The sequence below is a fragment of the Aspergillus luchuensis genome, chromosome 1 (assembly GCF_016861625.1).
Source record: "Aspergillus luchuensis IFO 4308 DNA, chromosome 1, nearly complete sequence".
Taxonomy (NCBI): Eukaryota; Fungi; Ascomycota; class Eurotiomycetes; order Eurotiales; family Aspergillaceae; genus Aspergillus; species Aspergillus luchuensis.
Window position 1 is genome coordinate 2,889,343 of NC_054849.1, and position 24,878 is coordinate 2,914,220.

The window sequence follows — 24,878 nt, forward strand, 5'->3', positions numbered from 1 at the left end:
CAACATCTCGGTATGTACAGCCAATATTTACCTTCTTTCCAATATATATAGTCAGCCGGATCTACCGCAAATGACAGGCATGTATTCGCATGAACCCCCCCACCCGGATCATCTTCAATCTCAACGATGTTAATCTACAATCCCTCTGGGTTTATCTCATCAGCTGGAAACAAGGTGATCGAATGTTACTTCGTAGCATGCTGTTAGCCATACTAACAAAACCAAGCAATCAATACATACCCCTCCCAGTGAGAACTAGTAGTATGTATAATAAGCTGAGATATCATGATATTTACCTCTTCGGATACTTCTCCGCCATCCAACCCAAATACTCATCTCGGACTACCGGATCCCCGAGTAGTAACTTAGTAGTACTACAGTACTTCTTCCAAGTTCCAGACAGGCTCCGCGCCCGTAGATCGTTACATAGGCCAGAGAGACTGGGAGCACTACTAATCATGTGGGGGTAATAATGCAGACAGCTTTTATGGCATCAAGAAAGCAAGTAATCATTGCATTAATCCGTAAACAGTTCAACTAAAGAGAAAGAAAAGCATGCTGCCCATCAAGCCATCGTCAGATATTCTACATAACACCGAAGGAATAAAAAGAAACAGCCTTTCAGTCGTTTAGTTATATTTACGGAGCTGTTGGGGAAGAAATGTTAGCATCCGTATGACCCCAGGCGAAGATACAACGAAAAGAATTCTGCGGGAGGGGCAAGGGCTTACATCAAGAGTCAAGGATTTGCTGCTGTTCTCTACCTGGTCTCGGTAAATTCCAACCAGCGCTTCACTGTTCTGGAAGAGTCCGTTCTTCAGACTGATCACGATGAACTGCATGCCTGGTGCCGCGTGGTCGTGGATGTAGTTGGCAATCCGGGCAACGTTGGTGTTGTCCAGCGCCGCATCGACCTCGTCCAGAACGAAGAACGGCGACGGCTGGTAGGAGTGGATGGCAAACAGCAGGGCCAGGGCAGCCATGGTTTTCTCACCACCGGAGAGGTGCTCCATGTCGCGGAATCGCTTGAGAGGGGGCATGGCATGGTATTTGATACCGTCGAGATACGGCTCGTCGGAGTCCTCGATATCGAGATAACTGTGTCGTCGTTAGCTTGCTGATGCTCTGACATAAGGATTGTGGAAACCACTTACGCTTGTCCACCCAGTGGGTAGTTGGCGCTCTTGGTCAGCTCACGATAGATGGGCCCAATCTGCTCGGAGATGTGAGAGAAGGCTTTGTTGAAGAGTTCCGAACGCTTGTGCATCACATCCTCAAAGTCATCCTTGGTCCTTCGCGCATGCTTGCGGGAGTCTTCAAAGTCCTTCTCTGTCGCCTTGAGCTTGTTCTCCACGCTCTCAAGACGCTCCATAGCGCGCGTGTTGGGCGCCATCTTGTCAAGCTCGCTGTTGAGGGACCGAACCTTCTCCAGCAGCTCCTCTTCTAACTTTTCGTCGCTCTCCTATTGAACATTAGCAATGGTTGATCATGTTGATAACTCCGAAACGGCATAGCTCACCTCCTTCAGAGTTTCTCCCAGGGAGTCAAAGTCGACTTCAATGCCGTAGTCTTGCACCATGAAGGCCTGACCACCGCTTCCAGTGCCGTCTTCATCCACATCCATGGCGTCGGGGTCTGCCGCCTGAACCAGTTCATCAATAGGAAGTTGGTCAAGCGGATTCGAATCCTCGGTCAATGGAATGTCAATGTCTTCAAGCTTGCAACGCCGGAGTAGAGCGTATCGACTAGACGAATTGCGTTGTATTTCCGCCTCCAGGGCATTGACGTTTTTGATCGTCCCTTCGACTTCTCTGCTGCGTCTTTGGAGCTCCCGGCGGTGTTGTGCAAGGTTTTCGGCTGACTGCGCGTAAGCCTCCTTTTGCTTCTCGAGCTTCTCACGAAGGATGTCAAGCTCAGCTTCAAACTCATCGAGTTGATTTCGGATGCTCTCTTGCTCAGCTTGAAGCTCCTCAATCAACTGCTCGTCACGCTGCTGTTGTGCCTGAAGCCCAGCAACACGATCAGCAGTTGCCTGAAGGCGCTGCTTTTCGAAGCTAAGCTGGTTTTCGATTCTGCTCTTCTGCGTCGTGAACTCGAGCTTCTTTTGAGCGGCCTCTTCCTGCAGAGAGCCTTGTTGAACCTCATATTCGCGGATATTGCTATACCCGAGGCGTTTGCAGAACTTCTTGTAAACTTCATCCTCGACACTGCGGACAGTCTCTTGAGAGGTAGCGATTGTTTGATCGAGCTCCTCGAGCAACTCCTGGCGCTCAACATACTTAGGCCTTACATCCTCGAGCTGGCGCCTCACAAAGTCGAGTTCACTGTGCTTGCTTTCGAGATTTCTCTCGAGGGCCTTCAGCTCATCACGGGCGTAGGCAAGCCGTTGCTCAAGACCAACCAATTCACCCTGCAGAGTCTCCTCCTCTGTTCCGCGGCGATGACCCTTGGGCAGGTTGCCCAAGTCTGCCATCAGCTTGTCCTTAAGCTTGTACAAGTTTTCGACCTCGGAATCCTCCCAGCGCTTGGAGTTCTGCTGAGGGCCGCGACCACCAGTCATCAAACCACCCTTGTGAATGACGGTCCCATCAAGAGTAACGGCCTTCGCATCAACGTTCCTGTCGTAGCAAAGATACTTGGCAGTAGCCAAATCGTCACAGACAATGGCATTTCCACAAGCGTAGCTGATGGCTCTGGCAACCGAGTCGTCATAGTCAACGGTCTCGATCGCTGGGCGCATTCCTCTGTGCAGACCCTTCAGGTTGGAGTTGAAGGCCTTAACTTGGATTGTTTCCAGAGGAATGAATGTCGCCTGTCCGGCTCTTTGGTCGCGGAGGTGCTGGATGCACTCCTTCGCTGTCTTCTCATTGTCCACAACGATGGCGTCAAAGTGCCGTCCAAGTACGGTGCTGACTGCTTCGGCGTATTTCTTCTGTTTAGGCTTGCAGAGGTCGCTTACTCGGCCTTTGACGCCCGGGAAGATCCGCTTGAGGGTCGAAATCAGCTCCTTGGCTCTTATTTCCTTCTCAGACTGCTTCTTGCCATCATCGGCCTCGAGAAGCTTCTTCAACACAACCTGAAGCTTCTCCTCAAGCTCCGTTCTCATCTGAGAGACACGTAGCCGTTCAGAAGTCAGAGCATTCAGCTCCTTCTTCTTGCGCTCGATTTCTTTCGACGTAGACTTGACAGTATCAGTAACCGACGACTTGCGCTCGGCTAAAGTTTGTGTCTCAGACTCCAGAGTCTTGAGCTGCCACTCGGTACCTTCGAACTTGCTCTTCAGGCTGTTGTAGGCCTCGGCTTCAGTCTTGCGCTGACGACGCAGGTTGTCCAGGTTCAGCTGCTCCGCGGAAGATTTCTTGTTGACCTCTTCCCTGAGCCGCTTGTACTCCTGCTGGTCGGCTTCGCTCAATTGGCCACCCTGTTTGCTCATGGTCTTCTGCCACTCAGCTTCCCACTGAGCTTGAGCCTTCTCGACAACCTTGAGATCCTTCTCGAGCTGCTTGGCATTTGCCGCTTGACCCTCGCGCTCCCGAGTAATCTCAGCAATCCGGGAGGTGAAGCGGTCGACCTTCTTCTTCGTAATGTCGACCTTCTCATCAACAGGTACCAGGGCATTCGTAGACTCCTCGATCTCTTTCTCCTTGGCCACGATGTTCTTCTCAGCCTTTGCAACATCTCGACCAACCCGAGCATGATCCTTCTTAGCGTCCTCCACATTCTTCTCGTATTTCTCAACGCCGCGGCGGAACTCTTTCAGCTCATCCTGATATTTCTGGATATCCGCACTCGACGCATCAATAAGGCGCTGGAAGTGGAACAACTTCCACAAGATATGCGTGATGATGGCCTGGTCGCGTTCCTCGGCCTTCCGGGCATAGTTCTCGGCTTCGCGCTTTTGCTCCTGGTATTGCTTGATTTCCGAATTGATACCTCTGCGACGGTTCAATTGCACAGTCTGTTGCTCTGCGGCTTCCTCCGCCTCCGCCTTCAAGCGCTCGTATTCGGCCTTGTATTCCAGACTTCCCGAGATCTGCTCGATCAGCCGCGTCAGATCCTTGGGTGACTGCGAGGCAATGGCCTCCACATCACCCTGGAAAACCAGGAAGTTGCGCGCCTTGATCAGGATGTTCTCCGCCTCGAGAGCCTCATTGTATTGCTGTGCCGTGACAATGCGATTGTTGATACGATACTCGCTCACACCTCCACTGGTGATAGACCGGCGCCATTGTTGCTCCTCACCCGCATCATCCTCGTAGACTGCCATAACCCACGCGGTCCGGGGATCGTTCTTTCCGCTTGGGTCCTGCGACTGTTCACCGTCGATTCCGTCCTCCGCTTGGTCATCCCCGTTGGCCTCTGCTTCGATAGCATTGCCGCTGGCATCGACTTTGGATGTGCGCAGGACACGGCCGCGGTATACGAGATCGCGAAGGTTCGTGGATCGTAGATGTGACGATTTGATACCTAAGACGAACGATATCGCGTCCATACTGGAGAAGGTCAGCGCACCGTACTTTGCCTCGCTTGATTTCCTCTGTCCGCCAAATGGGGTAGAATGATACGCACGAGTTGGACTTTCCGGACCCGTTGGGTCCGATGATGGAGGTGAAGTAGGCATCACCGAAGAGAAGTACATGATGACCCTTGTACGATTTGAAGTCTATAGCAGGTGTCAGAGCGGTCGAGAGTGCCGGATAGAGGATGTTGCTTACTGAACAGCTCGAGCCGGATGAGCTTTCCCATCTTGCGACGGACAGCCGCGTCTCAGCGACTGAGGGAAGGCAGATACAAATCGCAAGTTGATGTTGGTTGAAACCGGTGAAGGTCGCCTGGAGAATAAGGCGGCAGGCTGGAACAGCCCACAAGAGAGGGTCGGGTTTGTGGAGGGGCTCGCGCAATGGTTTATCGTCGGAGTCGCGTCTTGATTGATTGATTGATTGATGGGGGGACGCGCTGCGGAGGGTCACGTGGTTCCGCATATACTCCGGCTACTTTCTACACAGTATTGTCCCCGGCAGTGCTCATACTCTACAGATCTTCTATTTATGGTAATTGCTTGTGTTTTAACTTCATTCCATATATACATGGTTGTGTGACATGCCGTATAACAGGCTAATAGGAAAGTAGATAGGACAAAAAGTAGAGTAATTAGACATCAAAAGAAGGATATCATAGCGAAAACCGGACTCCCATCTCCTATCAGCGCCGGAAACTCACAGGATTGCCAACAAGCATAAAGTCCTGTGAGACGTAGCCACCAGAGTCCATGCGCAGAACGCCCTTCTGGCCCTCCACTTCCAGAAGGATAAAGTCCTCCTGGGAGAAGATCTGCCGGACAGACCGGAACAACCGCCACATAGACATGCTCATCCTCTTGAAGGGAGCTTTGAAGAAGCTAACCTTTGCTTGCTCACCCTGAGCCACAGTGCGCTCTCCTGCAATACCAGGCGCATCCGGGATAGACTCCAAAAGCATATCCGGAGACGAATCCGGAGAGATCACCAAACGGCGGGAGAAAGCGATCTGACGCGGCAGGGCGTCAAATTCGTAAGGCTTGCGGAACGGAACCACGCTTCGCACGGTGAAGCGAAGATGTGTGTGACCGTTGACATTGACAGCCCTGATGGCGCGGATCAACCGAGTGGTCTTGAAAAGGAACACCGTACCCATAACGCTCATTGTTACGCAAATACCACCGAACAGAGCTTGCTGCCACATCGGGAGAGGTATAAGGGGATCCCGAAAGACGGCATTGGAATTGTATACAGCGTAGGCAAAACAGAAGCCCGCAATACCGTAGGCGCCCAAAACGTATCCGCGTTGCGATGGCGCCCGGAACAAGACAATCTCTCCCTCCTTGGCGACCTTTCTTTCGAGCTTTCCAAATCCTTCCGGGCGTCGTCCGGCAAACTTCAAGCTGTCTTCAGGCGCCGTGCGCACCACCTTGGGCTTGATCTGTTGGGTTTTGCTGGCAGCCTTTGTTCGCGAGGCACTGGAGGAGAAATACCTCCATGCTGGACTTGAGGACTCGAGAACGGATGAGAGAGTGCTCCGGGGACACTGCTGGGCAAATGCCCTTAAGGTAAATGGCCGCGCAAACATCTTGTCGACCTGGTATTTCCGATTGTTAGGATAGAGTAAAAGTTGGAGCGCAGGCCACAACGGGCCCCAGCCATCAATGTTCACATATTCAAGTGTCGTTGAAATAAAGCCCAACGTCTTCAGGAAGTAAACAGATTAGACTCACCAGGAAGCAAAGGAATTAAGGCCAATGGCTTGGTGCAATGGCAGGAGGTCGAGGCCGTCGTTCTCCGCGGCAGAAAAATGTTCCCGTCCGGGCCGCCGGTGAAGCTCCCAACAATAATCACCTCAACCTTCTCCGAGCTGACCCTTCCGATAGCGACGCAATTCTCCGGCTTGGAACGTCCTGCAACGCTCAGCTCGCAGATTGCGACTATACTCCGACTCTCTAGGGACCACTGTGCTTTTTCTGCGGCATCGTTAGCCTGGTGGTGGGTTCCTATCCGATCCCAGCAAATCTCCGCCCACTCCAAGCTACAGCGCTCGCGATCCCGACGATAGCCACACCCCTCGGAAAAGACATTCACTTGTCCTATACAAACACCAAAAGCCTCGCGCATCAAACATGGCCTCCACCTTCTCAGTCTGCCGTCTTCCGGCCGCGCTCGCCCGTCGCCAATCCCGTGTTCTTAGCACTTCCAAGCGTGAGTTTCCCGACAGATACAGCTTGATATCAACTTTCCCACACCACCATATCCCTCCCTTTCGCGTCTATTCTCACCCATAAATCATCCTCATATCAGTCCAGCTAACAAACCATTCACCGTATAGGCCTGAACTCCACCTCCGCCCCTCAATTCCAGAACCCCGCCTACCCTCTGTATCCCTCCGTCACCCAGCTCCTCCATGAAAAAGGCATCCCGGAGTCCGAAGTGTCCAAGATCCCCGCGTCCGGCCCCAAGGGTCGTCTCCTGAAGGGCGATGTCCTCGCCTACCTGGGCGCCATCCCCGCCTCCTACCCTTCTGAGCAAGCAGCCCGGATCGACAAGCTCGCTCACCTCGACCTGAGCAACATCAAGATCGCCGCGCCCGTCAAGCCCGCGGAGCCCGCCCCGGCCGTGGAAGAGAAGCCCGTTGCTCGTCCCCCGCCGACCACCTCCGTCGCCGTCTCCATCTCCCTGGCCGCCGTGCTGTCCGTTCAGAAGAAGATCCAAGAATCCCTGGGTACCACGGTGCCGCTGTCGACGTTCCTCGCCCGCGCTACCGACCTGGCAAACGACGACCTGCCCCGCTCTTCTCTCGAGAAGCCTTCCGCTGATGAGCTGTTCGACGAGCTCCTCGGTGCTCAGCCTATCAAGTTCTCCCGGGGAGAGTACATCCCTGAGTTGAATGCCGAGGAGGCCCGGCCGGTGCAGAAGAAGCAGAAGGTGGAGGATGATCTGATTGATTTCTTGGCTGGAAAGGTTTCCAAGAAGGCTGTTGCTACTGCGAAGAGTGTTGTCGAGCCGGCCGCGAATGTCTTCAGCCTGACTGTTCCGGTTGAGGAAGAGAAGAGGGCGAAGGTTTTCTTGGACCGCGTGAAGACCTTGTTGACTGTTGAGCCTGGCAGGCTGGTTCTATAGATCTCCATTCCTTTTCTTTTCTCATCATTTTTTTCTGTTGTTCCCATTTCCTTGGTTATTTCCCATTTCCACCTTTTCGTGCTGTAAGTTATGCGCAGAAGACGGGAGACAAAGTCTTGTCTCGTACGTATCTCTTGGATTAGTTTCATTGGGCTGATGAACCGTTTTTATTTTAGTATAACATCAATCAAGAAGATAATGAAATAAACTTTCAGTTTGGTGTTGAAAGTCCAACTGATGGACTACTATTGTTATAGACTGAATCAACCCTGTTCTGAATACTGTATATCATTGAAGTTGAAGATAGTAGAAATCTACTAACAACTATGTACTAAAGTGTTATACTATCGAAGCAACCGGCCTAAATTTGCAACCTCTCCGAATCTCACTTTTTTTTACCCTTCTGATCTTTCATTCTCGTTATCTATGACATTAGATGTCTTTCGTTTCTTCCCCTCTGCGAAACAACACGTTCCTCATAGTAAAAGTCAAGCAAACCCTTCTCGAAGCTCTTGGTGTGTTGTAAATCATTCCGTCGTGAAGTCTGAACGCGGGGAGAGGATTGTGTGTGTGTGGTACATCATGCAACTCTGAAAGAGGTGTATAAGCCCATTGAGTCAATCAATCAATCCATCACATCCGCCTGAATCTTTGGGGATGAGGATGGAGCAACGCCTTGGTCCTGGTTTCACCTGTTCACCCTAGGAAAACACCATAAGCGCCACCGCTGAGATTCATTTCCATGGATAGTAGCGAAAACCTGCAAATAGTGAGTGCCTGCTGCAAAGACATAGGCTGGCACCTGTGCGCGGATAAAAGTAAGAGTAGGCTGAGAAGAAACACAAGAGAAGAAAAGTAGAAGCAGAAACAGGCAGAGTCAGAGATACATGGAATGAAATCTTGCAGCCAGCGGAAAGGACTTATTAGAAAGCAGAACGACGCAGAAAAAGAACCCTTTAGTTACCCATGATATGCTGTTGTGTACCCCATGAGATGCGAAGAAAATGCCCAAGCTAGACCCATTTAAAAAAAAAACAAAGAAACCCTCCTCCAGACCGTCCAAGGACAGAACCCAGCATCGTAAGAAACGCCAAAGCCTTGGAAACGCCATATCTAATGCATATTGGTAAGCCCAACGAGAAGTTCAAGGACGCCATGGCACCAAATCATTCCGAAATGAATAGCAACCTTTCTCGTCAGCGGATGGTACCCCATTCTGCTAGCTTGCTACCTTCACGTCCGTGCTCTCTGCCCGGTCGTTTGTTGAAGATCTTCCAGAACCGTAGGGTCTCATCTCCAGCCCCGGTGACGACTGTTTGGCCATCGGGGCTCATGGCCAAGTAAAGTACACGGAATGTATGACCGGTTAAAGAGACAATCTGCTCCATACGAGGGTACTTCCAGATAACTATTTGGTTCTGGCTGTAGCCGTGCGTGCTGATGATCTCGTCCGAATTCTTCGACCACGCCAAGTTACAAACCTGACTGCCTGTGTCGACCTCTTTGATCAAGGAGCCAGTCGACGTGTTCCAGAACTTTATGGTTCGATCCGCTGTACCACCACCGGACGCGAGAAGATGATGCTGGTGTGGAGACCAAGCGATTGCCTTGACGGCCGCAGTATGGTCGGAAAAGCGGTAAAGCGGTGTTTCGTTGAGCTTGTCCCAGACCAGCAGTTTGTTGTCGTTCCCGCCTGAGGCTAATTGACCATCTTCGGTGTTCCAACGAAGACCACATACCTCTTGCTTATGACCAGATAAGCGACGCAGGTACTGATCCGGGGAGCGGACGTCTCGATGGAAGATCAGTCGATCTCGAGAGCCGGACGTGAGGATATGATCGTTCCAAGCCAATGCTCCTACACGATTCGTGTGTCCAATCATCGTACGGAGGCGACGACAGCGCTCAGCATCCCATATTTGTACAAGACCCTTGCCTGTGCCTATTGAAAGATGTGTTCCCTACTCCTATTAGCGCTTCCGTCGAACATATTGACCAAGAACTGGGCACTCACCCTTTGTATCCAGCTAACACTTGTGACTGTATCATCTCGTAGCTCACAGAGCTTCGTTACGCGGCCTGTCTGGGAGTTCCACATGTAGACCGAGTTGCCTAGGCCCACTCCAAGAACGTTACTGCTGCCCCAGTCTACTAGGTTGAGATAGAAATCATCTTGCAGATCGGGCGCATCAAGGACCTTGTAAGGTACCTTGTTCACGTAGCGAGGCTGTTTCCGGGGCGTCTCCAGGATACGTTGGCTGTCGAGGCGGATTGGTGATAGACTATAGAGCTCTGATCGGACATTGAGATTCGGACCATGCTGACTTCGCGGAGTCTTTGAAGGTGTGGGGTGAGCTGACCCAGCACGTGGGGAAGCGTAGTTGAAAAGGTTTTTGTGGGGCGTCGATGGTGTTATGCTGGCAGGTGGTAGGTTCGAGACCACATGTGAAGGTGGCGTATGTGAGCGGGTCTTGTCATTAACGCCATTACCCATACCCAACAAGGGGTCCGGCGATAGGGAATCCAAATCGGCCTGTGGAACAGTATTCCCAAAGAGTTCACTTCGCAAAACCCGCGAGTACATGCGATTTGCTTCTTCAGCTACACCGGGGTTAGCGACGATGATCGGCAATGCCAGGATCACATCGGATGCGACTCACTTTTTTGAAAGTGAAGCTCCGAATGGGGAGCACGTTTTTTCGACTTTGATGGTGTCGAAGGGCAGCCGTCCTCATGAAGCAGGCTGAACGTTGCCTGAAGGTCTTGCCCCTCACGATTGGGAATAAATCTGTAATAGGATTCACAGTTTAGTGACATGATGTCAAAGGATATAGATCCATGGTCACGTCCGATGAATCGCTCTCAGAAAGCACCATTGAATGTGTTACTGACCTATCACCGTACACTCTCTGCCTCTTCCTGCTGGGACTGGTACCCGGTGTTCTCTCGCGGGGACGTCCAGCATCCTCAAAATCCTTCAGAGCCTTCGCTAGGGCATCTGCATCGATTGGCCCAGAGGTAGCCCGAGAATTCTGGCTCCTGGCTTGCGGTTCCGGGTAGAATAGAGTCTTCTTCGACGGAATACTAGGGGGCGTCCTGGAGCCAGGAGGCGATGCGATCGTCAACGCATTTGGTCCGGTACGATCGGGCGACTTGACGGCCGGTGCGCCTGCAGCAGCATTGCGAGTGGTCGGCCGATCTGATTTCTTGGGGTCGCCCATGGTTGTCGGAGGGGCGAACCTCACGAGGTGCAAATGGCGGTCGAATGCGGGATCAACTGGAGGCAGGGTCAATGCGACAGGTCTCAAACGTAGTCGGGTCGCAAGTGGCGGCAAAGTGGGAGGGGAAGAGCAGCTGGGGTATATCGTATTCAATGACTGGGCGAATATAGAGTTATCCTTCAGGTCAATCGGCGGCTCGGGGTTGTAGAAGGTGGTGAATGCAGAGGTTGCTGATGACAACAGCCAGACCCTTGTGTTCCGCTCCGATCAATACACCAAATAAACTAGGAGCAAGCGGGCACAGGAGCGAACAGAGAGTGACGACAGAGTGTCTCTCACCAGACCCGAGGCAGACTAGGAAGAAACGCACAGCTTGTGGAGGTCATTTGATACTGACCTGACCACCGTCTGGTGAGGGAGGAAGGATTGAGACAGTTTGATCCAAGGGTTGGCGATGGGCTTCCTCTCTTGCTTCGGCCGTTCGAAGGGGAGCCCCAGCAGCGGTCACGCGTCGGATGCGCTAAACCACTTTGGGCAACGCAGGAGGTTGGTGTTATTCTATACTTGCCTTCCTGGCGAAGAGACAATGATGAGTTTATCCTTCATTTACAAAGAAGATTATAATCTTGGTCACCATTGTCTTGACCTATTTTTGTTCTCTTTTGCTTTCCACGTCGCATAGTGGTGGGTGGGTGATCTCCTCATCCGACTGATGACTGATCTTCGTCAGGTGTTGTTGTCGCATGGGAGGATTTGTTTATCTGCACCCGCTGGATCGCCTGTACCTCCCAATGCACGTCCGTGTCTGATCGATTGTGACCCTCCCACCACAAACAGACAGGTCCTTTTTCCTTTTTCCGTGAAATTGACCATTCACTCAGGCTAGATTATCAGACGTGAAACAATTCCTAACCAATCCGATCAAAATGCCCGTGCTACAGGAGGCGTTCCATGGACTGACGCGAAGCGCCGGCGTGGTGATTGGGCCAGCGCGCTCTACTCCGTTGTTATCGATTGTCGCAGCGCCACGAGCACTACCGCGACCGCCTCTCATTCCACGCGCCTGGTGAACGCGACAGAAAAAAGCTTGGGCCAGACACTGCTAGAAAGGAGAGTTTCCAGCCAAAGAAATTGAATCTGAGATCCCTCCCGGTCCCCGTCTTGCGTCGATCACAGTACAGCATTAGTTTAGCATAACGGGGCTTGACTCGTGGCGTGGATTTCCAGGGTATACTGGCGATCAACCGTCTGTACCGAATTCTCATCAAGCTTAGAGGCTCAACGGTCGACTATTTTCAGTTGCTTTTTCTATTTGATCTGCTCTATTTCCGATGGTGCCGCGATTCACATGACTAACAATAACATCCACTCTCAGACTTCTATTTCTATCCAAGTGCTATGTCTTGAGTTTCAAGCTACGACCGTGTCTTGCAAGGACCCCATGACGAGCACCGATATAAACAGGGCGCGACCGTGTTTGTTTCAGTTTTCTGCCAAGGAAGACAGAAAGACAATCTTAGTGTATGATGAGAATCTGAATTAGATTGAAACTTCTAAGAACGCTAGGGGATACTCACAGACCGATGACTAGTAGACATACAATCCACATGAGGTCATTTATTGGCTCTTAGTGGTTTGACTTGAATCCATGATACCACCATTCAATAACCGCCTACACATTATTGAGATGTCCACGCCAACCCAGCTAATCTTCTGTTTATCTGTCCAGTTTCACTTTAGTGGAATTGGCAATCAATTAAGCGACATCAGTAAATTCCATAGTCCACCCGTCCGCCTGTTAAGTACTAGTCAAATAGATCAAGCCATGCGGAGACGCCAACTGACCGCCTTACTATGATCTCATGCCCACTTTTTCCCCTCCCCGTGATCCCCATGTTTCTTTATCCACATCTCCTGGGGACCTTCGTGACAAGATGACTTCTAAAATTGCTCAAAGTTTGAAGCAGCCGGCTCTGGACTTTTTGTCCTTTGTCAATGCATCTCCTACCCGTAATTACATTACGTTCTATACTATTATAAGGTAGTCGATTGCTGACTTTGCTGTAGCGTTCCATGCCGTTCAGTCGGCAAAGGAACTCCTTGCCAAGGCTGGCTTCCAGGAGATCAAGGTATGCGATGGCTGCATTGTATCACGGAATTAACCGCTAATTCCCGGTACAGGAGAAGGACTCTTGGGCGTCAACCTGCCGGCCTGGTGGAAAGTACTACTTGACCCGTAACCAGTCCACCATCATCGCTTTTGCTGTCGGCAAGAAATGGAAGGTATGGTTTCCGCCAATCGTCAATGATCTGACCTCTGTGCTAATCATATCAATTGATTAGCCTGGTAACCCCATTTCGATGATTGGTGCTCACACCGACTCTCCCGTCCTCAGAGTCAAGCCGGTCAGCAACAAGCGCGGCGAAGGATATGTTCAGGTCGGCGTAGAGACTTATGGAGGCGGCATCTGGCACACCTGTCCGTGCTACTGAATCACTTTGACTATATCATGCTAACTATCTCTAGGGTTCGACCGTGATCTGGGTGTTGCAGGTCGGGCTATGGTCCGCAATGGCGACGGTTCGATCGTGCAGAAGCTGATCAAGATTGACCGACCCAGTAAGTACATTTGTTTGGCCTTTGTACAACCAGCATTCTCTGACTAGGCATAGTTCTCCGCATTCCCACTCTGGCCATTCATCTGGACCGCCAGGAGACTTTTGCCTTCAACAAGGAAACACAGCTGTTCCCCATCGCTGGTCTTGTTGCTGCTGAGCTGAACCGTACCGGTGCCTCCGAGGAGACTGACAAAGCGGCCAAGGAAGCCAACGAGGACAAGGGCGACTTGTCGCCTCTGAAGGCCATCACTGAGCGCCACCACCCTTACCTGGTTGAGCTCATTGCTGCCGAAGCCGGTGTCAAGCCCCTCGATGTCCTTGACTTCGAGATGATTCTATTCGATACCCAGAAGTCGAACCTGGGTGGACTGCTGGAGGAGTTCATCTTTTCGCCTCGCCTGGACAACCTGAACAGCTCTTTCTGTGCCACCGTCGGCTTGATCGACTCTGTGGCTGACTCCTCAGCGTTGGACGAGGAACCCGCTATCCGTCTCATTGCCCTCTTTGACCACGAGGAAATCGGAAGCCGCACTGCTCAGGGTGCCGACTCGAACATCCTCCCCTCCGTTATCCGTCGCTTGTCCGTGCTCCCGTCGACGGCCGGCGCTAGTGACGACATCGCCACTGCTTACGAGCAGACCTTGTCTACGTCTTTCCTTCTGTCTGCTGATATGGCCCATGGAGTCCACCCGAATTACACGGCCAAGTATGAGAACGACCACCGGCCCCAAATCAACAAGGGCCCTGTTATCAAGATCAACGCCAACGCGCGCTATGCGACCAACTCACCCGGTATTGTTCTTCTTCAGGAAGTCGCTCGCAAGGCTGGGGAAGATGTTGGCGAAAAGGTTCCCCTGCAGCTGTTTGTTGTCCGCAATGACTCCAGCTGCGGAAGCACCATTGGCCCAATGCTGTCTGCGGCGCTTGGCGCTCGGACATTGGATCTGGGTAACCCCCAGTTGAGCATGCACAGTATCCGTGAGACGGGAGGTACCCTCGATGTGGCACACTCGATCCGCCTGTTCACTGGATTCTTCAAGCACTACGCCAATCTTTCCAAGACCATCTTTGTTGATTAGATAGATAAGTCTACGGGTGGATGAAGGTTATATAAGAAGCATAAAGATATCTTTGTTGCATCATTCTGGAAAATTCTGGAGAATAAGCAAACAACCTTTCCTCCATACAGAGATCGCCATAGTAAGATTATCATTGGTGATAATTTATAGTTTAACCCCGGATGTTGCCAGATGCAGCGCTCCGGGCCGAGAAAAGTCCGCAGCCACCTGATCCACATCATCGGCCATCATCGTTGCCGGTGACGCTCCACCTCCAACTCCCTCCGTCTCTCCACCTGAAACACCACCCTAACTACTCCATCTTCCCCCCATCACCTCGTCCCCCCGGTCTGCACTGGCCCCCCTAGATCTTTCCCTCTCACTCCTCACCCCCCAACGCCATCCATGCCCCCATGACCCTCTATGACCACTCCGGACGCCTATCGAGATGCGGAATACATCGCTGACGTGTCCGGCATCATCGACCCTCATGGCGGCGCCAGCGCCAACTCTACCAGCCGTACCGAGCGCCTGAGAAAGGTCCAGACAGCCGCGAAAGTCGCGTTCATCGACCGACTGCTCCGCGACCTAGACATCCTTATTTACTGTGAGCTTTCAGCGTTGTATTATATGGAGTGAGCAGAATCCACGCCCCCGCCCCCGCAACTCCGCACGAGCGGAGGAGCCCCCATACATAAAGTATAAATCATCAGACTAACAATATACAATTCACAGCTGCTCGATAATTCTCTTCGCCCTCCGCGCAATAATCCAACTTATCTTCTTCACACCCAAAGCACCCCCTTTCGACCCTACGAGAAACCAACCCTTCGTCGGCGCTATACTGGGTAGTAACCTCTTCTGCATCATCTTTCATAAATTATTCACTAGACCCGAAGCTAGCGAATCGACGCGCGGTTACCTGCATGGCGGGATCTTGATTGACTTTATTGGACAGAAAGCGCCCATTCCGTTCGCTAGACTTCTTTTCCTGGATTGTCTCATTTTGTTTCTGGATCTGGTCATGTTGGGGTTGATCGTTGAGCGGGTAAAGACGGTGGAGGTTACTGCGAGTGCGCCGGTTGAGACTACGCCCGAGGGGGAGGAAGAGCGACAGGACCACGATCTGGAGGAAAGGGGGGTGCGAGGGAGTGGGCCTTCCACGAGATCCTCGTCGCGAACATTGGAGGATGATGAAGATGTGGAGACAATTGAACTGGGCGAGATGGAGAGAACGCAGTTGCTGGCTGATCCGGAGGAGGGAGGGAGGAATGCACAGCACGCCCATCCTATGGATACGTTCGTGTCGGGCCAAGCAACGATCATGGATGTGGGATTGGTTGACCTTGTCCGTGATCAGTGGCGATACAGCCCTGCGACAGCGCGGCGGACAACGCCGTATGTGCCTTCTGACCAGACCGCGGCTTTTTTGAGAGAACGGTTCGGCATCCGAGTTGGCGCTGATGGGCGCATGGAGCGGATTGCGACGGATGCGTGATATAGTGTAATGTAATGAGTTAGATGAGTTGACATTTGTACATATACCAATGCTTATACGATGGATACATGAACCACCATCTACTGATCGATTTACCCTAAAGGACCTCAAATATCCTATAATGTAACCATACCATAACTTCATCACAAGTACCGATACAAACAAAAACACAAAACCACAAAACAAACAAGGGTATACATCCTCACGGAATCGCCTCACCCCCCTCGGCACCCGGCGGTCCCCTCCTATCCAAAATCTCATCCACAATACCCATATCGAGCGCCTCCTTCGCACCCATAAAGTAATCCCTCTCCATCAACTTCTCAATCTCATCCAACGTCATCTCCTTCTTTCCCGTCAAATGCCTCTTATAAATCTTATTCAACTGGCTGCGCACCCTGAGGATCTCCTTCGCATGGATGGCAATATCACTCGCTTGACCAAAGTAACCCCCGGACGGCTGATGCATCATGATCGAGCTATGCGGCAAGCAGAACCGCTTGCCCGGGTGTCCTCCGCAGAGCAGCAATGAGCCCATCGAGGCGGCTTGGCCCACGCAGATCGTGCTCACGGGGGAGGCGATGTAGGTCATTGTGTCGTAGATGGCGAGACCGGCGGTTACGGACCCTCCGGGGGAGTTGATGTAGAGGTGGATGGGCTTCTGGGGGTTGTCGGCTTCGAGGAAGAGGAGTTGGGCGACGATGCTGGCGGACATGGTTTCGTCGACTTCGCCGTTTAGGCAGATGATTCGCTCCTGTACTTTGTTAGATTGGGATAGGTAGGGGGTGGAGGGGTGGGTGGGATGTACCTTGAGGAGACGAGAGAAGATGTCGTCTGTGATGGGCGTGTACTTGGTTAGTTGGGGTCAAGTACTGTGGTCGGTGCAGTAAACGTACATGTGTGCCATCCTCCTCCCTATATCCAGTTAGTATACTCATACATCTATCATCAGCAAGAATGTGTCCACTCACCACAGTCTCAGTAACAAACGGCGTCGGCGTCCACCCCCGCGGAGACCGGGCACCTGATAGCGTCGGAACAGAGCTGGCAAAGCTGCGCGACAGCAGCGCCGGCTTGACAGTCTGGCGGCCAACGACGCGAGCTAATCGCTGAAGAGGACGTGTTGTGTTCATTATGAGCAGCAATATACTCCAATGGTGAAAAGAATTGATAGAGCAGGTTCGGGAGAAGACTCTATGAAGAAGATGATGATGCCGGTTGGAGATCTGGTCCGCCGGCGGAGCTCCAAGATCCCGCCGAAGCTTAGCGCGTCCGACAATGTCTCTCTCCGCCGCCGCCGCCTTTTTTCCCCGATTCCTGAAAACTATATTCCTTCTCCTCGCCACCTACCACGCCATGGCGTGTCTCAACAGCCGGATATCATACGCTTCCTGGCGTCTGAGGGTATTCCGGCAGCTCTTCCGGCCGAATGGCTCTCCTGAGGTCGGTTATCGTGCTATATCAACCTCCAATGGCACACGGGAACCTCTCCGTCCGACGGCCTCCTCCGCGGACAAGACATTAAAGTCTACCCCAACAGAAAATAAAGAAGCTGTTGCTGCTTCTGAAGAAGCAGAAAAGGGATCAAAGCAACATCTACGCCCCTCCGAACTCCTCCCCCAATCCCCCCTCCTCACAAACCCCCGCCCCGGTCACGACAAGCTACACAAGAAGAAACGCCGCCCCGACCCCAAAGAATCCGACATCCACCTGAACCCCTGGGCGCAAGCCCTCGCCTCCCCCCTCCGAGCCTGCAAAGTAACCGGCGCGCGAGTCCCGCGCGCCTTCATGAGCGAATGGGGGTTTGTACAGCGTCCCGACGTCGAAGACAAGCTCTGGCTGCTTCCGGTGGGACTTATGAAGGACAAACTAAATCCCTCTTCCACAACTCCTTCCCAAGAAGAAGGACATACGAAAGACGACAACGACAATCACAACAACAAGAATAATGTCAAGAAGAACACAACCCGCCACCTAACCCTCCGCATTGTCGACCGCCTCCCCCTCCTCCGCACCCTAACCTCCACCTACTGGAGCACGAAAACGAACCGCAAGCGCGAGCCACTCGCCAAACTCCTCCCGCACCGGTGGAAACACCCTCTGGGACCCGTAACAAGCTGGGAAGAATCGCAGCTCTCGCTACGAGAAGACACGCCGACCTTCACGCTTAAGATGATGCGCCGGGACGTGGTCCAGAAACTCAAAGCGGCGTGCGACCCACCCGACACGCAGCCTGAAGCGAAGCGCCGAGTGTGGACGGTTCTGCCGGTTAGCAAGTACGGACGAGCTCACATAGCGCGGAGAACGTGGTCTATGGAGCCGTTTGAGCGGATGGAGTGTTGCGGGGTGTTGGTGAATAATCGGCGGAGGGGGAAGCCTGGGAGAGTCACGGGGCTGTGGCCGCGGATGCCGGAGATCGTGTGTATATCGAAGCAGAAGAAGGTGGCGCCGGTGTTTGATTTGACGGTGATGTTGGGGGAGGAGGAGTTGACGGAGTTGAGGGAGTATTGTCCGGGGCTTTTTGGGAAGACGGCGGTGGTGTTGAGGCCGGATAATAAGGTGACGGTGGACGCCATGTTGGCGCTGTGGAGGTTGAGAGGGTTTGTTAGGAGTGATGGGGTGTTGGAACCGCCCAGGATGGAGGTTAGGTTGAGGAGTAAGTGGAGGAGTAATTATCTTCTATAACATAACTTTACTCTGTATGTATGTATGTATGTACGTCTATCACAACTAACTATACCCTCAACCACACCACAACCCACACCCATCATTCTACCGATCCTGATCAACAACCAACAAATCCGCCAACCGATCCAAATAAACCTTCGGCCTCACATCCCCCTCGACAAACTCCTCCTTACTACTTACCCCCGTCAACACACCCAACGTGCCCCCAAGTCTGCCCTCAATCCCAAACCTAATATCAGTATTCGCCCGATCCCCCACCATACAAGCCCTACTGCGATCAAACCGAAACTTCCCCTCAATAGCATCCATCATAGCCTGATTCGGCTTGCCCAATGACGTCGGCTCCTTCCCCAACATCATAATCAACGGCGCGCTCATACTACCCGCCCCCGGAAACAAGGTCCCGGAGTTCGGCAACGTCGAGTCGATATTTGTAGCCAGGAACACCGCGCCCCGGCGGACATAGTGGTACGCGAGAGCGAGCTTGAAGTAGTTGATGTGGAAGTCCAGGCCGACAAGCACGACGCCGACCTCCGGGTCAAGCAGCGTGGAGGCGTCCCCGGATGCTATGTCCTTGTAGTCTTGCGGGGTGATTTCGCGCCGGTAGGCTGGGTCGGTGCCTCCGATGAAGGGGACGTTCTCGGACGCGAGTTCTTGTTCGATGCCGGTTTCGCCGATTACGAAGACTTTGCGCTTGTTGGGGGGGAGGGAGAGGATGCGGGAGATGTAGATTGAGGCGCTGTAGGAGGAGGAGAAGATTTCTTCCTGTTTGTTTGTTGGGTATAGGGTTAGATGTGTAATGAGATGGTGGTGGTGGTGGTAGGTACGTACGGTGTTGCTGGGGATTCCTAGCGCTGTGAGCTTCTTGTTGTAGTCGGCGCGCGATTTGGTGCTGTTGTTGGTTACGAAGACGACTTGTTTGCCTGGATGCTTGTTAGCTCTTTCTCTTCGATGGTATCAATGTATGACGGAGGTATACCCTTTTTCCGCAGCATCTCCAGAGTCTCATTCGTGCCGGGGAAGAGGTGGTCGCCCGACCAGAGGACGCCTGCATGCGCATCATGTCAGTATGTATGTACGTCTGGGTCAGTCGGGAGAGCGCGGAGGCGCATAGGTATGCGACGGACCATCACAGTCGAAGAGGAAGACCTGGTGGCATTGTCAGTATATCTATACTTTGTATACTTTAAGATATACTATCTTGTCATCAGGAAGGCATGGTGTGACTCACATCGAACTTGTCGAGGAATTCCTGGATGCCCGCAGCGTCGCCGGTCAAATAGCGGGGTGTATGCGTCGACGCGGGGTATTCCGAGGAGGGAGCGGAAGTTGCCATGTTGGCTGTCTATGGTATTCAGTCTATGTCGGAAGGAATAGTAAAAGGGACTGTTTCCGGTTCTAATGAGCAGATGCAAGGAATGACAGAATTGCTTGCCAGAAAGACGAATGACTCGAGCGGCGTGCAGCAATCCGGGTCTCGGTGAGAACAGCGAGCGGGCCGCACGTGAGGGGCCGAGGGCGGATATCCCAGCCCTACAAATGAACTACATCGTACATTCAAGTTGGTATAGAAGTGATGTGGATGCTTTTAGCTCGTTCATTATTATATCATACAGTCGTAATCTCCAACTCCACTCCGACCAAATAACACATCGAATGGAGCAGCACGTCTGCTGTTTCCCGCGGACTGGTAGCGGCTGCAACTGTTAGTAGTTCAGCTCACTGAAACTGTGGACGACGTCGTCGCGGTCTTTGCATCCTCTGATATCATCAGAATGCATGGCTTGTCGCCGGCTCTTCCACATCCTACCGGAGGAGTTTCAGCGGGAAAGCCCTGTTTCAGAAGTAGAGTAGTCCAGGGGCCTCAGGCTCTCCAACCTGATCTAAGCTCCTCCCAGAATGCCAGAGATCTTGAGGGCTATATCCAAGATAGATAGGTGCTCATCAGCACCATCAACCAGACGTCGATCCATATCCGAGAATGCCATAACGATTTTGTTCTTCTGGATATCAGGAATCGCATCGTTGAACACCACCCGTCGATACAACTACCCAAAGTTAGTATAAATAACTCCCACTGCGTCCAGCCACATACCTGCAAAAGAAGCTGCGTTGCACTCCACCCATCAGCAATGATGTCTGTAACCACTTTCGCAACAGCCTCATAGGAGGATCCGATCTTCTTCGGCTGCATTGCCTGCACCAACGCATCCAATACGCCCTCCGGAACAACACCAGCAATCTCCTCAATCGTCCGAATAGTAATAACCTCCGACTCCTGATCCGTCATCTCCTCATCCTCATCCTCGTCCTTCTTCCCAGCCCGACCAGCCCCAACCAGCTTAGCCGCACTCTGCATATACGTAATCGCCCGGCGCATATCACCCTCACTGCAAGCAATCAACTTATCAACAACCCCATCCTCCAACCTCAGGTTTTCCACCTTGGCAATATGCTCCAATCTCTCCCCAGCCGCAGAATTATCCAGAGCCTTGAACCGGAACTTGCTGCATCGACTAGCAAGTGGCTCGATAATTCTTGTGACGTAGTTGCAAACCAAACAGAAACGGGTAATTCGACTATACTGCTCCATCGTACGACGCAACGCAGACTGCGCATCCTGCGTCATGCTGTCCGCTTCATCGAGAATGATAATCTTAAACGGCGGGCACGGGTATTGCGCCAAGTATTCCTCGCTCAACCCCGTTGAGTGTGTGAGTTGCGCACGGGCAAAGTTCTTGATCTTGTCACGCACGATACCGATACCACGTTCGTCGGAGGCGTTCAGTTCGAGAATGCGCGAGCGGTAAAGGGAGGGTCCGAAGAGGGATTTGGCGAGGGCGAGGATGGTGGATGTTTTTCCGGTACCTGGCGGTCCGTAGAAGAGCATATGGGGGAGCTGGATACTCGTTAGCAGGGTGTCATTTCTGGCTGGCAATGGGATCTATTTCGTACGTTGGAGGCTTGGAGTGTTCGTTGGAGGACTTTTGTTGTGTGATCTTGGGCGGCGACATCGTCGAGGGTCTTGGGACGGCTTTTGTAGATGTCAGCTCGAGTGCTATATGTCTGATCCAGTAGGTGGCATACTATTTCTCAACCCATGGTTGTTGCTTTGCCTGCTCTTCCTTGCTATCTGTGGGCTTCGGTTTCGAAGGGTTCGCTGCTGCTGCCGCAGCGCGGGCCTTGTTGTTGAAGAAGTTCGCAGCCATGGCTTTGAGAGTGAGTACCAGACTTCAGCACTGCGATTGATTGATTAATGGTATAGCGGAAGCTGCTGTCGGAGCTCTGGCACACGAGCGGAAAGCGTGTCGGGACGCGTCTCCACGTGATACGCGACGGCGCCAAGCCATTTATTGTTCGCTTGAGGCCGAGGCAGTGATCTACTATCTATAGAGTGATCTAGATTTACGTAGGGAATTGAGCTCGCTGTAATAAGCTAATGAGCAAGTACGCTTCTGCACTTGACAGTCATCATCACACATTACTTTCTATCTATAGTTCGTCCTTCTGCTGTGGTACATCCGTCGCTTCAAACATCCTCTTCTTTGGATTCCGGGGCAACTCCGCCTGCCTTTGCCTTTCCTCTTCAGAGATGTCGTCAATGTTGGTCTCCTCTTGCTCCTCGCTTTCTTCCACCATTTTGCCGATCTCATCGATTAAGCGGTCCTCCTCTGCCTCATCTGCAACCGGAACTTGATCCCATACCGCTTCGCCCTCAGCACTTTGAACGTTCGGCTCCACCTTCTGCTCAACTACCGGGGTCTCTTGCGGCACATACTCGAGCATCGTACTAGGTTCAGAAGACTGAACAGCCTTACCAGTAATTCCAACGACCCCCAAAATAGCAAATGTAAACCTCGCGAACAGCCTGATAGGCAGCCAGACGAGCCACCACAAGGGACCGTATAGTATCCGCCTGAAGACAAGCCAAGTAATGGTGCCCACCAATATGTAGAAAGCCGTCTCGAGGTACCACGTATCCGACTTCTGCGAGCGGAGTAAAGACCCAATGAGGTTGCGCGACGACGAAATCAGAGAATCGAGATCTGTATAGGATTCTGACAGCGAGGAAAGCGCAGCAGTCGATTGTTCTAACCCAATATTGTTAGCCATTACCCCGACAAGTCTTTATGATAAACCAGCACAAACCTAATGTCTCCTGCGCAAACTGACTCCGCGACAGCTCCGCCTGCATCAGCTGATGCGTCCGTCTCAGCGCAGCCGTAACATCATTCGAAGCATTCATAACAATATCATCCTGCGTCAACTTCTCACTCGACTGCTTCTTCCTCTCCGCACTTTGTGATCTCGTGAACAGTAGCTCTCGCTCTTTCCGTCGGGCAACTTCAGCGTTCCGTTTCGCTTGTAACTGTGCGTTCCGGAAGTCTCCTCTCGTTCTGTCATAGACATAGCACACGTATTAGTATATCATCCATTAAGAACAGATACAGAATAATAATTCACTCCACCTACCTCTTCAAATCCTCCGCCAGTCGTCCAGCCAAGGCGATGACCCGCTCCCTCTCCGACTCCTTCTCGTTATCCACACCCTTGCGCCGCGTATCTGTTGCAGTCTCTAGGGCCTCAACCTCGACCTTCAGCAACTCCAATTGCTCCTCCGCTTCCTTCAAGCGAGTATGGATTTCCGTTCCCAATTCCAATCGAGGCTGATCTCCCTGTCCCACAGCAGTCGTAAAGCCCTTTAACCGAGAAACCAAGGGATGTATATGAGACAGAGCTGTGGAGAGCTCTTTCAAACGAGCTTGTAGATCGGTGATGCCGGACATTTTGCGTGTGCGATGAAGTAAAAGTAGTAGTAGATATCGCAGGAAAAGTACAATAATTATACAAAAAAGCGCCTCACTAAAGCATCCACAAGAGCCCAATCCCCAAACAAATCAAGACACCGACGAAGAAAAGGCAGGTGAGATTCAAGAGGGGGGAAAAGGCGGAGATGGCCAATGTGTCCGCAACTTACTTTACGGCGTCATCGCGCCCGTTCCTGAGGCCGCCGCCGCCGCCGCCGATCTACCTCCCGTACCACAGCACATGTTTGCATATGAGACAAACACCACCCAGCGAGCCCGACCGACCGCGCTGCGCATCCCGGAGAGCGGACGGATTTGAAGATAGTTGAAGTTATCCGTGAAGGGTGATTATTTTCTCCGCTCGATTCCCTAGAAATCATACACCACACCACGCAATTACCTCAATCACACAGTCAAGCTCAATTGCCTTGACTCATACAAACACATACCACCTTTCTACATCTCCCAACACCAACAAGGTACGTCTCCCAAACCCCATCAAAAACCACATAAACTAACAATTCAAAGAAAAAAGACATTCCAACTCTCCAACAAAACCACCGCCAAAATGACCATCCCTCTGTCAACAATCTCCACCTTCCGCACAACTTTCAACCCTTTCCTTCGCTCCGCCCGCCCCTGCAGACTCATCCTCTCTCTCCTCCGCAATCCCACGACCACGCCGGCCTCCAGCCCCGGCCACATCGACATCAAGGTCACTCAGCTGCCGCGGTCGTCGACGCAAGAGCCCGAGTTGACGATAGGGTTCAAGAATGGCAAGGAGTTGAAGATTGAGGTTGGAAAGCGCCAGATGAAGATTGGGGATGTGGTTGAGGAGATTGCTCGTGTTGGGAGAGCTATTGAGCGTGAGGAGGCGCTGAAGTCTTAGGTTTTCTTTTTTTGTTTTCGATGTTTGTTCTATGAGGTTTGCATGGATTGGGTGGTGTGCTCGCATCGACATGAATGGGAGAGGTTTTGTCGTCGTGGCGTGGAGAGTTCCCTTGTCTGTCTGGTCTATTCTGTCTACTCGGGATTGGATGAGAGGCTGCGCACTATGACTGGGGCTTTCAGGACCGAAAGGGTGATCATGTCGGTCTGTTTGTACTTTGTACTATCATGTTCTGTATGTGTATGTGTATATATTAGCCATTGAGTGATACTCCATTTCTTATAGTGCTGGTTTCAGATGCTGTTTTGGTAGTAGATTGGAAGAGCCAAATAGCGCTTACATGTTAACCGAATACGGTACAGACTTGTCTGACTATAATTACAAGTAGCTACGATGAAGAGAATAATATTGCACTTCTGTAAAATTTCCTCTTGGGAATGTGGTATTGTGG

At 52.1% G+C, this 24,878-nt stretch overlaps 12 protein-coding genes across 12 annotated transcripts; 5 read left to right on the plus strand and 7 right to left on the minus strand.

Annotated features, from left to right (window-relative positions):
- Positions 1-629: 629 nt before the first annotated feature.
- On the minus strand, positions 630-4,746 carry SMC1 (cohesin subunit SMC1; the record flags this gene model as incomplete). Its single annotated transcript, XM_041693378.1, has 6 exons — positions 630-647; positions 732-1,098; positions 1,155-1,462; positions 1,520-4,493; positions 4,570-4,663; positions 4,716-4,746. The coding sequence occupies 6 exons, from the start codon at positions 4,744-4,746 to the stop codon at positions 630-632; spliced, it is 3,792 nt and encodes a 1,263-aa protein (XP_041537715.1).
- A 456-nt stretch (positions 4,747-5,202) lies between these two features.
- AKAW2_10996A (uncharacterized protein) lies at positions 5,203-6,105 on the minus strand (the record flags this gene model as incomplete). Its single annotated transcript, XM_041693389.1, has 1 exon — positions 5,203-6,105. The coding sequence occupies one exon, from the start codon at positions 6,103-6,105 to the stop codon at positions 5,203-5,205; it is 903 nt and encodes a 300-aa protein (XP_041537716.1).
- Positions 6,106-6,649: 544 nt separating this feature from the next.
- pdx1 (putative pyruvate dehydrogenase complex component Pdx1) lies at positions 6,650-7,646 on the plus strand (the record flags this gene model as incomplete). The annotated part of the gene is made up of 2 exons (XM_041693400.1): positions 6,650-6,728; positions 6,856-7,646. 2 exons carry the CDS (start codon positions 6,650-6,652, stop codon positions 7,644-7,646), a joined length of 870 nt encoding a protein of 289 aa, XP_041537717.1.
- Positions 7,647-8,842: 1,196 nt separating this feature from the next.
- Positions 8,843-10,867, minus strand: CDH1 (WD40 repeat domain-containing protein; the record flags this gene model as incomplete). The annotated part of the gene is made up of 4 exons (XM_041693411.1): positions 8,843-9,607; positions 9,661-10,247; positions 10,307-10,434; positions 10,539-10,867. The coding sequence occupies 4 exons, from the start codon at positions 10,865-10,867 to the stop codon at positions 8,843-8,845; spliced, it is 1,809 nt and encodes a 602-aa protein (XP_041537718.1).
- A 1,934-nt stretch (positions 10,868-12,801) lies between these two features.
- AKAW2_10999S (M18 family aminopeptidase) lies at positions 12,802-14,565 on the plus strand (the record flags this gene model as incomplete). Its single annotated transcript, XM_041693422.1, has 6 exons — positions 12,802-12,877; positions 12,935-12,996; positions 13,049-13,150; positions 13,211-13,346; positions 13,395-13,487; positions 13,541-14,565. 6 exons carry the CDS (start codon positions 12,802-12,804, stop codon positions 14,563-14,565), a joined length of 1,494 nt encoding a protein of 497 aa, XP_041537719.1.
- A 402-nt stretch (positions 14,566-14,967) lies between these two features.
- On the plus strand, positions 14,968-16,042 carry AKAW2_11000S (DSC4 family protein; the record flags this gene model as incomplete). Its single annotated transcript, XM_041680790.1, has 2 exons — positions 14,968-15,179; positions 15,280-16,042. The coding sequence occupies 2 exons, from the start codon at positions 14,968-14,970 to the stop codon at positions 16,040-16,042; spliced, it is 975 nt and encodes a 324-aa protein (XP_041537720.1).
- A 202-nt stretch (positions 16,043-16,244) lies between these two features.
- Positions 16,245-17,175, minus strand: AKAW2_11001A (ATP-dependent Clp protease proteolytic subunit; the record flags this gene model as incomplete). Its single annotated transcript, XM_041680801.1, has 4 exons — positions 16,245-16,796; positions 16,851-16,876; positions 16,939-16,957; positions 17,014-17,175. The coding sequence occupies 4 exons, from the start codon at positions 17,173-17,175 to the stop codon at positions 16,245-16,247; spliced, it is 759 nt and encodes a 252-aa protein (XP_041537721.1).
- Positions 17,176-17,320: 145 nt separating this feature from the next.
- On the plus strand, positions 17,321-18,727 carry AKAW2_11002S (uncharacterized protein; the record flags this gene model as incomplete). Its single annotated transcript, XM_041680812.1, has 1 exon — positions 17,321-18,727. The coding sequence occupies one exon, from the start codon at positions 17,321-17,323 to the stop codon at positions 18,725-18,727; it is 1,407 nt and encodes a 468-aa protein (XP_041537722.1).
- An 87-nt stretch (positions 18,728-18,814) lies between these two features.
- AKAW2_11003A (4-nitrophenylphosphatase) lies at positions 18,815-20,066 on the minus strand (the record flags this gene model as incomplete). The annotated part of the gene is made up of 5 exons (XM_041680823.1): positions 18,815-19,495; positions 19,562-19,653; positions 19,710-19,778; positions 19,858-19,879; positions 19,962-20,066. 5 exons carry the CDS (start codon positions 20,064-20,066, stop codon positions 18,815-18,817), a joined length of 969 nt encoding a protein of 322 aa, XP_041537723.1.
- A 547-nt stretch (positions 20,067-20,613) lies between these two features.
- Positions 20,614-21,939, minus strand: AKAW2_11004A (replication factor C subunit 2; the record flags this gene model as incomplete). Its single annotated transcript, XM_041680834.1, has 4 exons — positions 20,614-20,778; positions 20,826-21,629; positions 21,686-21,764; positions 21,818-21,939. The coding sequence occupies 4 exons, from the start codon at positions 21,937-21,939 to the stop codon at positions 20,614-20,616; spliced, it is 1,170 nt and encodes a 389-aa protein (XP_041537724.1).
- Positions 21,940-22,222: 283 nt separating this feature from the next.
- On the minus strand, positions 22,223-23,517 carry AKAW2_11005A (putative protein transport membrane glycoprotein Sec20; the record flags this gene model as incomplete). The annotated part of the gene is made up of 3 exons (XM_041680845.1): positions 22,223-22,821; positions 22,880-23,127; positions 23,204-23,517. The coding sequence occupies 3 exons, from the start codon at positions 23,515-23,517 to the stop codon at positions 22,223-22,225; spliced, it is 1,161 nt and encodes a 386-aa protein (XP_041537725.1).
- Positions 23,518-24,106: 589 nt separating this feature from the next.
- Positions 24,107-24,427, plus strand: AKAW2_11006S (mitochondrial 54S ribosomal mL53 protein; the record flags this gene model as incomplete). The annotated part of the gene is made up of 1 exon (XM_041680856.1): positions 24,107-24,427. The coding sequence occupies one exon, from the start codon at positions 24,107-24,109 to the stop codon at positions 24,425-24,427; it is 321 nt and encodes a 106-aa protein (XP_041537726.1).
- Positions 24,428-24,878: the final 451 nt, after the last annotated feature.